The sequence below is a fragment of the Falco cherrug genome, chromosome 20 (genome assembly GCF_023634085.1).
Source record: "Falco cherrug isolate bFalChe1 chromosome 20, bFalChe1.pri, whole genome shotgun sequence".
Lineage (NCBI taxonomy): Eukaryota > Metazoa > Chordata > Aves > Falconiformes > Falconidae > Falco > Falco cherrug.
In genome coordinates, this window is record NC_073716.1 from 3,205,779 (window position 1) to 3,218,102 (window position 12,324).

General features: G+C 55.0%; 2 protein-coding genes across 2 annotated transcripts; both read left to right on the forward strand.

Annotated features, from left to right (window-relative positions):
• Positions 1 to 81: 81 nt before the first annotated feature.
• RETREG3 (reticulophagy regulator family member 3) lies at positions 82 to 8,986 on the forward strand. Its single transcript, XM_055697352.1, has 9 exons — positions 82 to 374; positions 1,238 to 1,344; positions 3,106 to 3,136; positions 4,273 to 4,399; positions 5,120 to 5,204; positions 5,623 to 5,760; positions 6,291 to 6,370; positions 6,729 to 6,861; positions 7,372 to 8,986. Exons 1-9 carry the CDS (start codon positions 196 to 198, stop codon positions 7,803 to 7,805), a joined length of 1,314 nt encoding a protein of 437 aa, XP_055553327.1. The 5' UTR covers positions 82 to 195; the 3' UTR covers positions 7,806 to 8,986.
• Positions 8,987 to 9,478: 492 nt separating this feature from the next.
• PSMC3IP (PSMC3 interacting protein) lies at positions 9,479 to 12,224 on the forward strand. Its single transcript, XM_055697371.1, has 8 exons — positions 9,479 to 9,585; positions 9,759 to 9,865; positions 9,939 to 10,028; positions 10,095 to 10,206; positions 10,337 to 10,482; positions 10,974 to 11,027; positions 11,571 to 11,630; positions 11,728 to 12,224. Exons 1-8 carry the CDS (start codon positions 9,552 to 9,554, stop codon positions 11,785 to 11,787), a joined length of 663 nt encoding a protein of 220 aa, XP_055553346.1. The 5' UTR covers positions 9,479 to 9,551; the 3' UTR covers positions 11,788 to 12,224.
• The last annotated feature ends 100 nt before the right edge of the window (positions 12,225 to 12,324 follow it).

The window sequence follows — 12,324 nt, forward strand, 5'->3', positions numbered from 1 at the left end:
CGCACTTCCGGGACGGCGCCGCTGGCCCCGCCCCTCGCGGCACCCTGGGCAACGCGCCTGCGCATCGGCAGCCGGCGGCGACTGCGCTTGCGCCAAGATGGCGGCGCCCAGCGCTCCCCTGCAGCGGGGGCCGCCATGTCGGTGGTGACCGTGTGCGCGCGCTGGGCGGCCGGATGTTGATGCCGTGAGGGAGCCATGGCGGCGGCGGCGGCGCGGCCCGGCGAGCGGCAGCGGCGGGTGCAGGAGCTGAGCGCGGCGCTGCGGGGCCGCCTGGGGCCCTACGAGCCGCTGCTGAGCGCCGCGCAGGCCGCGCTGGTGTGGGAGCGGCCGGGCCGCAGCGCGCTGTGGTGGGCGGCGGCGCACGGCCTCTTCTGGTGAGCGGGCGGCGGCGGGGCCCGGGCCGCGGCTGGCGGGGCGGCGGGCGGGCCGCACCGGAGGGGTTCGGGGCCGCTCCCCTGTGGGACCGCCGGGCGGCGGAGCGGCCCTCGGTGTCGGGAGGCGCGTCCTGGCCGGGCCCCTTACGGCGGGGGCGGGCGGCCCGGCTGGGCTCCGGAGAGGCAGGAACGCGCCGGGCTGGGCTGGCACTCCGGCCCCCCGCGGCGGCGCCCCTCGGGTGGGCGCTCGGAGGGCACCAGCGACCGGGCAGCCGCGGGGCGCACTCGGGGCCGCTCGCTCTCCTTCTCCCGGGGCCTGGCGAGCCGGTTCTCCAGGCAGGAACGGCCCCTCCGCCGGGCAGCCCGGTCCCCTCGCACGGGCCGGGAGCGGCCCCGGTGGGTGGTGGGACCCCCGCGGGTGACCTGAGGGCTCCAGCTCGTGGCCTGTTTCAGCAGCTGAGAAGGAACCTGGAAGTGCCGGCGTCTGCTTCAGCTTTTGGCGTGTTTTCCTCGTTCTCTGAAAGCATAAAACTAATGAGCAAAACCCCAAGCGTTGTGTGAGCGGTGGAGGCAGGGCGGCAGGTTCCCTTGCCTCCAACAGGTGAGCTGTAAAGTGGGGCTGTTGGGCTAGAAATGACACGAGCAGATCAGGGTCCCCAAAGCAACCTGACCGCAGCTGCCTGATAAGCTCCCTGCCAGGCAGTGCAGGCAGGCTGGGTGCTGGCTGATTAGCACTTGCTTGCTTTTCTCTGGCTATAACTCTTACTGAGCGACTGATTTCGTTTTGAGTTAGTTCGTGTTACCCCTTTTGTGTGTGTTGCATGGATCTGGTCGGTACCGATTTCTTAATTTCTTCCCCATAGGTTTTTTGCTCTGACTTCTCTTCGCTTGCTGTTCCTGGTTGCATTTACCCTCATAGTAGTAGTTTGTCTAGATCAGTGGAAGAGCAAAATCTGGCCTGAAATTGCAGGTAAGTTGCAACATTTGAGTTGACAGCAGCAAATTAAGCACTGCTTTTAGCCCCACAGGTACAGGTTCTGCACCATCTGGAGTTAAATAGTTAAAATCATGTCTCTTTTGCTTCGTGAGTCTAAAAGCAGGCAAGAGTACTGTAGGCATGTGCTTCCTAGAGTTGGAAAATCCTTACCTACATAAACATAAGACAACCTTTTCATGCTTGTGACACTGGTATTTGTCTCATAATCTTGAAACATGTGGTGTACGTGAACAAGTGCAGGTTTGGAAGCAGTGATTCACCTTCCGAGCATTTGGTACAAGAGCGAGAATTGAAGTGCATGTTGTGGTTTAACCCCAGCCAGCAGCTAAGCACGAGATGCAGCTGCTCGCTCGCTCCCTGCCCCTGCCGGTGGGATGGAGAGGAGAATCAGAAAAACGTAAACACCATGGATTGAGATAAGGTGGCTTAATAACTGAAATTAAAAAAAAAAATTATAACAAAGAGGAGAGGGAAAACAACAACTGATGCATAGCACAGTTGCTCATTCCCCGCTGACCAGTGCCCAGCCAGGCTCCCCCAGTAGCGATTGGTGGCCCTCAGCCAGCTCCCCCCAGTTTATATACCAAGCATGACATTCTACTGTATGGAATAGCCCTTTGGCTAGTTCTGGTCAGCTGTCCTGGCTGTGCTCCCTCCTGGCTTCTTGTGCACCTCTTCGCTGGCAGAGCCTGGGAAACGGAAAAGTCCTTGATTTGGGGTAAGCACGACTTAGCAACAACTGAAACAGTGTGTTATCGATAGTATTCTCATACTAAATCCAGAACACAGCACTGTGCCAGCTACTAAGAAAAAAATTAACTATCCCAGCCGAAACCAGGACAGTGGAATACATCTGTTTCTCCTCAGAATCCATAGTAAACCAGCTTCATGTTTTAAGATAAAGATGAGTCCCAGCAGCCTTGCTGTTGAGTAGGGATTTCTTTGAAAGGAGAGCCATCTTAGCGGCTGTTAATGAAGTTAGTCTCAAACTTTCAGTAAACAAAGCAGTTCTGTCTATCGTTTATGATATTAATATACTTATGAATACTACCACTCTTAGCAGCTCAGGATTTTGTTGGCTTTGCATGGACAGGTTGATTTTGAAGCCGTGTGTATGGCTTGCATGCTCCCAGAGGTGGTTCTCTAACTAACTAGCAGGTACAACTCCCAGCTTTCTGCTTCACCTTGTGTTCTGTGTCGTTCTTGGGAAGAAGTTAAAGCAGCAGCTTGGCTCAGGCTCTGTCATGGAGTGTTACTACTTACGGGGAGGTATCTGTCCAGCTCCCTCATAACCTTGATCTCTTATTTATCAGGATAACTGGTATGTCCCTTGGTCGCTTTTCAAATCCCAGCCTGGGTGAGAAAGTATCAAAAGACTTAAATCTTTGATGCCTCTCAGTAAGCAAGTTGTTGTGCCTTCACCATCTGGTGTGTGCAGGGGAAGGGAGGGAGATGAAAGTGGTGGCTTTTGCAATTATCTGTCAGCATAACCAGAGCAGCCTTCCAGACAACATCCAACAAATACTGAGGAGCAACAAGGAGACCCTCTTGCAGTCTTGTACTGTCACATGTACACCTTCAAAACGCATTATGCATCTTCGGTTCTTGATTATAGTTAATGTCTTTTCCAGGTATCCCCCCAACTCATTAAAGCTTTACTTAAATCCCAAGAGCTAAGCATTCTCATGGCAAAATTCCTTGCAACTAATGTAGTGTCTGTTCTTAATATTTTAGTGGCAAGACCTGACGAATTAGACAATGAGAGGTAGGAAACTAATTTAATCCTCTGCTGTTTGGTACTTTGCTGTGATACCATGTAATTATTACCTGCACATGCTTGTAATGTTGGCTCCTTTAAGCGAGGAAGGAAGGGGGAGAAGGGAGCTGCTTAGTGAAGGGAGGATGGAGCTCTGGGCTCTGTCAAGCAGTTGTGACAAGTTTTTGACTTGCCCAAGAAGCCATTATGTTATATTTAATCTTTGCCTTTGCAGTAGCCCTCAATAGTGCTTGCCTGAGTGTTGTAAAACTTCCCCCCGCACCCTTAAAGTTAGAGCTGCTGCCTTAAAAGTGATTCCTTTTGTATGTACGGGCTTCCAACAGCAGGAAAAGAGCATTTCATTTGGAAATAATGAAGTCGTCTGAGACGTGATAGGGATTGTTTAATAGGCTTGTTCCAGAAGTTGTTTCTGCATAGTTATGATCTGACGGCAGCAGTAATAATGGGTTAAGAAACTCTGGGGTGTTGTCTTGCTAATAACACCTTCCTCTCTGGGCACACCTTTCTGCCCACCTGTGCTGCCAAGCTGCACTGGATGCTCAACTCCTGATTAAAGCACTTGAGCTGTTGCCAAATGACAATTTTAATGATTTTTTTTTTTGTTTTTTTTGCAAGAGGCCCAAGTACAAAAGGAATTGCTTTTCCTAATCTTCAAGTCCTTGTGACTGGCAGTTAAGAAGCACTAATAGAACTTGCCAAAGACAATGCCTCCAGAGTAACTGAATATATTAAGTAAGGTACAAGGCTGCTTGTAGACCTCGTGCTGAATTCTTGGGGGTTGCAGTTGACCAAATAAATGCAGAAAAAGCAGATGGATTTGCTTGATTTGCTTCTGCACTGCCCTTTCCCTCGAGTAGCATGGAAACTAGTCTAAGCCAAAAGACTGAATGACTGAAATTACTGCTCCTTGGCTGCTATGGGAGAACTGGGACACTTGTAGAATGGTGTGCAGAAGTGCTGCTTTTGGCAAGGTGGAGTTCTGAAAGGCAGGCTGACCCTTATCTCTCAAGCTTAGCAGCTGGGGGAGAAGAGAAGGCAGTACTGAGACAGCATTTGTAACCAGTGACTTCTGCACTGATGTCGACGCAGTAATATCTGTTCCCAAATTCTTACCTTCACTGCAGCTGGGGATATGTTCACCCTCGACTGCTCGGAGTGCCAGAACTCTGTCACCACTTGGCTGAAGGATGGGTGTCTGGGACCAACTTCTTAAGTAATCTCTTCATTTTCAAGAGGCAAAACCCTGGCAAGGTAAGAATGTGCAGACCTCAGCAAACAAAATGTTTGGTGTGGAGCCTCTGCTGACCACCGGTATCCCCTTGCGGTGGCATCCAGCGTTGGCTGAATGCATTCAGACATGGGAGTTTACCGCGGGAGGTCTCCCACAACAACTTGGCTATTAAGTGGTGGTGAAGAATAGAAAGCACAAGCAGAATAATCAGGTTGTGAAGGAGGGAGGCAAAAACGAGTGTCGGCATGTTGATTGCACTAGTAAAGGGAAAAATGTATCTGCTCCTTCTGTACATTTCTAGCTTTTTAAGTGTCTGTCAAACTCATGTCTCTCACTGGATTTTAACAGTTTGAGAAAGTGGTCAAGCTTTCCCCCCCCCCCCCCCTTTTTTTCTTCTTTTTTTGAGGCTTACACAAAGAGGAACCTGTAACACAGTGGTACTGTCCTTGTCCTTTTCATGTTGAAGAGTTCTGTCATCTTTAACCTCTTCCTTGCTTTAAGCCTGCCTGCTTTGGGAAGCTTCTCATATTGTGAGGCAAGAGGCCTTGGTCCGCTGCCTGTTGCTCTGAAGCCGGATGCCTCCTGTGTCTGCGCTAGTCCTAGAGCAGGGTAGTTGAACGCTAGGAAGAATTTGCTGTTAGACTCATGACTTGACCTAGAATCTGTAGAGAACAAGACGGTCAAGAACGATGTGAATCCGCTGTTTAACCTTGAAAGTTCACTGTCTCCCATGTCTTCAGTTTTGCCTTCTAGTGTGTGGAGTCTTTACTTTCCTGGCTGTCCTGGGCCGGTATATCCCTGGACTCTTGCTCTCATACTTGCTATGTAAGTAGAACTCTGTGCCAATACAGACTTGAAAAGGGGTAGAGATGAGTGGGATCTGAATGTCTGATGGATGGGGCTCTTCTGCTCAAAAGGAAAGCTTGTGTGAATGGCTTTAAAATTTAAAATAATACATTCTGCCTGGAATGTGGTGGTTCTTGACCAGGACTCTAAGGTCTCTGGTCCAGAGAGAACGCGTTTGAGTGCTTAGTAACCAGAGATCTGAGCACTAGTAGGCTGGCCTCTCAATTTTGTTAAATTGGCAGAGGTGATTGCACCAATTCTAACAGCCTTCTGCAGCACTGCCTTCAGTACTCAGATCTTGCATACTCTGTGTGTTGCACTGCATCACAAAATGGGCAAGATGTTTGCCAAGTAGCATCCTGAACAAACTTCTAATCAGCGTTCCCACTTACCTCAGTGCTCTTCATCCTGCTGTGGCCCCTTGCTGTGTACCACAGACTGGGGCAGCGCATGTACATGAAGCTGGAGCCAGCTCTGCAGCGGCTGGATTTCAGTGTTCGAGGCTACATGATATCAAAGCAGCGGGAGAAGCAACGTAAGTTTCTGTACTGTGTTTCTGACCCTTCAGACACTGATCCTGGGTACCTGAAACAGCCTGTGAATCGAGCCCCTGGCCTTGGAGTGGGATAGGGCTGCATGCACGGCACGGCAGTCACTCCATTGCCCTTGGCAAATACTTGCAGCTGCTTTGGGCAGGCAGCAAGGCAGCTCTGCCTCCACAGGCGTTTCCCAGTGAGCAGCTGGTTCTTCATGGTTCTTCATGGTGCTGAGCTGCTCCATTTCTCAGCTGCCAGAACTGTGTGTTCCATATTGCAGTTGCACTGAAAAAAAAGAGGAAGGACTCTCTGCAAGGTAGCTGCTAAACATGTTTATCTCGGCAAAAGATCTGCAGCAGCCCAAGTCAGAAATGACCACGTTGCTCTGCTGTGGAAAAAGCATGCTGCGTTGTGTTGTGTCCCAGCTTGCCAGTTCAGGGCTTTTTTGCTTGGCATAAGGTTGGTCCTGTACAGACCCCTGTCCTGGCAGCAATAATAAGCTATAAGCTTTAATTGTGCTTTCTGGCAGTGCGTCGCCGATCCCTTAGTCAGGAGGCTGCGGATGATGGGAGTGACAGCGAGGAGGAGCTTGCCGCATTCTGTCCCAAGGTAACAAAGTGTCTCAGAAATAGAGTGGCTGAATAGAATAAACTCACTGCATTGCACGGATGTGAGTGTGTGGCTGTGTATCCAGCTGAGTGTGAAGCTGAGCTGTGATGGAAGATCAGATGAGGATGTTCTTTTAGAGAGATCTTTCCTTATTCTGTCTCGCTCAAGGATGTCTGGAGCTGCTTGTACCAACTGCAGTTCTCCTAGGCTGGGCAGCAAAATGGGAAATGAGCCTCCGGTACTAGCCTCCCATGAGGGCTGGGTTTAGCTGGAGGCCACTGGATCACGTTTTCTGTCTTGAGGCACAGGAATGAGCTTTCCAGTATTGATGTTTTCAACTTTATCTCCTATTTCAAAGCTGGATGACTCTCTAGTCGCCAAGGAACTAACCATCTCTGACTCGGAGCATTCGGATGCTGAGGTTTCCTACACTGAAAATGGGATGTTTAACCTTTCGAGGGGCCAGACTCCCCTGACAGAGGGATCAGAAGGTGAGAGGAAATGGGCAGCTTCTGGAAGGTGTGGAATGCTGAGCAGGTGCTGGTGTGGCAGGTTGGAGGGAGGATGCATTGCCTTCTGTCCTTGAGGTCTAACTGTTTGATGTCTTGTCACGCCACCTAAGGTGAGAAGCAACTGCAAGTTTTTTCAGAGCTGAGCTTCCTCCTTCATTCCTGTGGTGCTTTAGTAGAGTAATGACAGTAGCTCTTCAAAGGCAGATCCAGCTCTGCCAGTCTCTGGCTGTAGGGGTACTGGTTGCAGCACAAAGCCTGGGAGGGGGTGCTTTCCCCTGGCAGAAGGTGTCTGGTTCAGCATCTGCATTCCTTGCCAGTGAACTGGGAGGTCAGCAGGCAGCCCAAACAGCTGTGTGTGGGGAGGTTAAAGAGATTTGGTCTGGGAGCTGGCAAGAGACAGTCTGCCTCCAGCTTCTGTGTGCTGTGCTGCCCTTGCCTGTGAAGTGTTTGGCATGTACTGTGTATTTAAAGCATTTTCTCCCCTTCTAGACCTGGATGGTCACAGTGACCCAGAAGAATCTTTTGCCAGGGATCTCCCAGACTTCCCTTCCATAAACCCAGAAGCAACTGGCATAGATGATGAAGATGACACCAGCATTGGGATCCCAAGTCTGGCTTACCGCCCACAATTGACAGAAGATTTCCATCTCCCTTATGACCAGGAAGAATCCGGCACGCTACCATCTGTACAGAATCTTACCAACAACATAGCTGGATTTGTCACCAGGGGGATGATACAGCTTGCGCTGTCAGGAGCCCCTCAGCCAGGCTCCTCATGCAGCAACAATCCCCAGAGAGGTGCAAAGACTTACCTCAGATCGGCCAGCTCGGACTTGGACACTGATGCGGAAGGGGATGACTTTGAACTGCTGGATCAGTCTGAGCTGAACCAGCTGGATCCTGCTGGCTCACGGGGCCAGTAAGCAATCCCATCACTTCCCTCTGGTTTTCTGTTGCACATCGTGGAGGGAATCCTGGAAGGAAAAGCCTTGCACAGTTACCTAGATTGTCTCCTGTGTGAGTATGAGTGACGTGACAGCCAGTCCTGGCTGGGAACACCACTGTGACTTGTGACTCTGTAGCCTCGCTTGGATTTTGAAATAAACTACACTGGTAATTCATAGGGAAAAGGCGTTGATGTGATAGCTCCACAATCACCCATGCGTTGCCCTGCACTGTCTGCCAGGATGCTGCTTGCTCCAAACTTCCTCACCTAAGACAATAAATCTGGTGTCTGCGGCTGTAGAGACCACCGGTCAGACCGACTTAGCATCGCCAAGGACAATCCTGAAGCCAGCCTTCCGGGGCTGTTGTGTAACCAGGTGAAGGGGATCGGTTTCCCCTCAGACTTACTGTCTGGGATTTTAATGCTATTCTGTCTTTAAGACAACCATTCCCCACTCCTAAAATGTGCACAGAATCCAAGTCTTCTCTTCCAGCAATATCCAGCTCCAGGTAGAAACAACCCCCTTGCTCCTGTTGTGGACACAGCGGTGTATGGCCGCAATGTTTGTACTTGCAATGACCGCTCATCTCCAGTTCCAGCTTTCTAGTGATGCTATTTTGTAAGAGACGTAATGGCAATAAGACATCAACTGTGATGACTAGAGTCCTGCGAAGAACATCTACATGTGGCAGCTGCTCTTGTGTTGCTTTCCTAAAATTAATGGACTAACACTTTGCTAAACCCCCCCTGTGCTCCTCCAGCACGCGTGCAGCGCGGACAGTGGTGCAGCGGTGGCGATGCTGCACTTCCCCTGTCACCAGCTCTCACGGAACCGTTAGGGAGGGGTTTTCCAGAGGAGGGAAGAGGTGGAGCTGCACTCCCCAGCCCGTTGCTGGCCCTGGGGACAGCCTGCTGCTTCCCAACCCTGCGCAGCGGCGGTGGGAGCCATGCGGGGGGCACTGGCCCAAGCCACCAGTGACCGAAGAGTTCGTGCCCGTTGCGGTCACTCAACAAACCAGCAGACTACAGGGGAGAGACATTCTGTCAGCTGGGCGGCCCCGGCCCTCTGCCTCGCTGAGCTTCCCCATTGCTTTTCTAAGCCATAGAACCTGATTCCGATTGCGTTTGTTGAGCAAAGAGCGTACCTCATCAGGGAAACCCCTGCACCCGCTCCTGTCGTCTGTCTGCGCCCGCCTTCACGCAATGGCCGTGCCAGGGGCTCACACTGGCCGGGGGGCTGCGGCCAGGCCGGGGGGGGGGCTGCCCTTAGCCGCGGGGGGGGGGGCGGGGGGTGGCTGCCCAGCCCCGGGCGAGGGGGGTGGCGCTCACAGGTTGCCCTGTACGAGCGCCCGGCTGGTGGGGGAGCCGAGCTGTGGGCGGTGGCGGGTGCCTGCCCGATGCCTACCCGGCCCGGCTGCCCCCCGCCCGGCCCTGGCCCAGCGCTTTTTCGCCGGCGGACGGGCCTGTGCCGGCCCGGGCAGGCCGCTGTGCCCCGAGGCGGGCGGAGCCGCAGGCCGCCCCGCTGCTGCCGGGGGAACGGGCCGGGCCGGGCCGCCGGGGGGCGCTGCTGCCAGCGGCGCGGCTCGGGCGCGGGCCTGCGCTGGGGTCTCCCGCCGATCGGGGGCGGTTTGTTTTCCCGCTCGCTGATTGGTGGGGAGCGGGCGGCGCGCCGGAAGTGCGTCATCGCCGCTGGCCGCGAGCGGAGCGGGGAGGGAGGTGGAGGATGAGCAAAGGGCGCGAGGGAGCCGCTGCGGGCGGTGAGCGGGGCCGGGGCGGGGAACGGGCACCGGGCGGCTGAGCGGAGAGCGGGAGCGGGGCTGGGGCAGGCACCGGGCACCGGCGGGGAGTGGGGCCGGGGCGGGCACCGGGCAGCTGCCGCCCTCCCGTTGCAGGCCTGGGTGGCCGCGGTGACCGGCGGGCTGTCCCACAGGAGGCGCCGCCGCCGTCCTGCTGCGGTACCTGCAGGAGCAGAACCGGCCGTACAGCGCCCAGGACGCCTTCGGCAACCTGCAGCGGGAGCACGGGCTGGGCAAGGCGGTGAGCGGGACCGGGACCGGGGGCGCAGGGCGGGCCGGGGCGAGGGGCCCGGCTGACAGTGCCCCTCCTGCAGGCCGTGGTGAAGGCACTGGAGCAGCTGGCGCAGCAGGGCCGTATCCGTGAGAAGGCCTACGGGAAGCAGAAGATCTACTTTGCCGACCAGGTAAGCCCTGGGCCTGGGCCCTGGCCCTGCTGGCACCTGGCCCCGCTGACCCCTGCCTCACTGCAGGAGCAGCTCCCGGCTGCCAGCGATGAAGAGCTCCGCAGCCTGGATGGGGAGATTGCCACGCTCTCCGGCAAGGTGCAGGAGCTGCAGCAAAGCTGCCGGCAAATGGAGGCCGGTAAGTGTGCCCTGGCCACCCGACCAGCCCCCACCGGTACCTGGAGCAGCTGGTGGCCCCAAGAGCACAGGAAGCAGTGCCCTGGTCCCGTGCCTGTTGACCCTGCTGCTGATCAGTGCCTCACTTCTAGAGCTGAAGGAGCTGAACAGCTCCATGACAACCCATGAGGTGGCCAGAGAGATCGAGGAATTGAGGAAGGACTGTGCAAGTTACACAGAGAAGCTGGAGAGGATCAAGTCTGCCACCAACCATGTGACTCCAGAAGAAAAAGAGAAGGTAAAGAGCTGCCAGGGGCTGAGCCAAGCACCAGCAGCAGAGCCTGGGTCAGGGCTGGGCTGATTGTACCAGGCTTTGCATCAGGTTACCCATCCCCAGTCAGACTGACACTGATGTGAGAGAGGCAGGGGCTTGTGCGGGCCCTGCGGTGCCCCACAGGGCCTCTGCGTGAGCCTCGGCTGTATGTGCGATGGTGACAACTCTCAGGGTGTCTTTAGGCAACAGCCTGAGCTGCCTCTTCCTTGCAAACCTTTGCTTCATATGGTCACCTGCCACTTGGTCAATTTGTCTTTCCCTGTCTTGCCTGATCCGTTTCAGGGAGATGTTCATGTCCCCGCAGGGGCTTCATGAGCTGCTTGTGCTGTTAAATAACCTGTTGGCTGTAGCTGGGACATGGGGTGGGCTCCAGACGCTGCCCGGCATTGGGCTTACGGCAGCTTCGTGGGGCAGCTGCTGCTTGGTCAGTTCTCATGTTCTGTTGCTGTTCGCAGGTCTGCAGCGAGCAGAAGCTGTACTGCAAGGAGTGGCGGCGGAGGAAGCGAATGGTAATGGTCGTGCCATGGAGTGGGGTGGGTGGCCAGCACCGGGGAGGTGGTGGTGACAGTCCTGCGGTGACACTGACACTCTGATGGGGACGTGGGGTCTGCTTGGCACCTTGTGGAGCCGCCCCTGTTGGAGCTGAGCACCTTCCCACTGCTGCAGTGTGGAGTGAGGAGGCCTCGGGTGAATGCCGTAGCTGTGGGGCAGGGAGTGCTGCGCCATCCCTGCTCAGTGCCGTCTCTGGGGCCACGCAGGTTCTGGGGAAGACTTGTGGGTACCAAGGTGATCCCCTGGGAAAAGGCTGTGTTGCTGCAGTGCCCAAGCATACCAGCCCCTGCAGAGCTCTGCCTGTCCTCAGGAAACAAACCAGTCTGTCCTCGTGTTAGAGGGCCACTCCCATGCTGTCATCTGAGCTGCAGTGACTTGTGACATCCCTATGGGGGATAGTCCCCAAGGGGGATAGTCCCCAAGAGCTGTAGCAGGGCTACCTGTCACTGGCAGCTCAGTGTGGCCATCGTGCAGCCCTCACAGCACCCCTGTCTCACCAGGCAACCGAGCTGCTGGAGGCCATCCTGGAGGGGTACCCCAAAAGCAAGAAGCAATTCTTTGTAAGTACCGAGGCCGGGCTCTGCCCCGCAGCCCTGGCTCTGCCTGCGCTGCTGGGCCAGGGCAGCCGCCCTGCTGAGACACTCTGTGCTTGCACAGGAGGAGGTTGGGATAGAGACAGATGAGGACCACAACGTCACGCTGCCGACGGCTGTGTGAGCCACTGAAGGAGTCTTTGGCCCAGGGGGAAGGAGCTGATGCTGAGACTCAGCTGTTGGGTTGTTGATTTTGTCTCTTTTTGCAGGGCTTGGGCTCATCCTGTGTATATGCGTTTGTTTTAAAATGCTTTGCAGCTGGAAGGGTGGTCGGAGCGACTCGGCCCTGGGCCCTCTCACTCTCACTTGCAGAGGGAATGTGTTTTCCTGCCCGCCAGGGCAGTGAGGTGTCAAGGCTGGGTGTCCTCACGGGGCTGCGCAGGGGAGGCTGTGAGTGAGCGAGTGCAGTTACAGAGTCCCTGGTGTTCTGGTAAGAAAAGGAAGCGAATGAACTAGTGACCCCTTAGGCTGCAGAGCTCTTCGTGTATTTCAGCTGCTTCCCGCAGCGTGACTCAGTGGTACACCAGAACACAACCCATTAAACACCAGGCTTTCGGTTCAGCTGTGCTTTGCTGTGGCATTTTGCTCTGTTCAAAGGGTGGCAGGGCAGGGTTTGGGCTCTGGGTCGCAGCCACCGAGGGGAGGGGAAGGCAGGAGCAAG

Excerpts from the sequence above, each read along its gene's own strand:
- PSMC3IP (XM_055697371.1), top strand. The coding sequence starts at position 9,552 with ATGAGCAAAGGGCGCGAGGGAGCCGCTGCGGGCG. Across the intron at positions 10,029-10,094 it reads AGATCTACTTTGCCGACCAG|GAGCAGCTCCCGGCTGCCAG; the intron begins GTAAGCCCTGGG and ends GCCTCACTGCAG. Across the intron at positions 11,028-11,570 it reads GGCGGCGGAGGAAGCGAATG|GCAACCGAGCTGCTGGAGGC; the intron begins GTAATGGTCGTG and ends CTGTCTCACCAG.
- RETREG3 (XM_055697352.1), top strand. The coding sequence starts at position 196 with ATGGCGGCGGCGGCGGCGCGGCCCGGCGAGCGGCAGCGGCGGGTGCAG. Across the intron at positions 5,205-5,622 it reads CTTGCTCTCATACTTGCTAT|TGCTCTTCATCCTGCTGTGG; the intron begins GTAAGTAGAACT and ends CACTTACCTCAG. Across the intron at positions 6,862-7,371 it reads CCTGACAGAGGGATCAGAAG|ACCTGGATGGTCACAGTGAC; the intron begins GTGAGAGGAAAT and ends CTCCCCTTCTAG.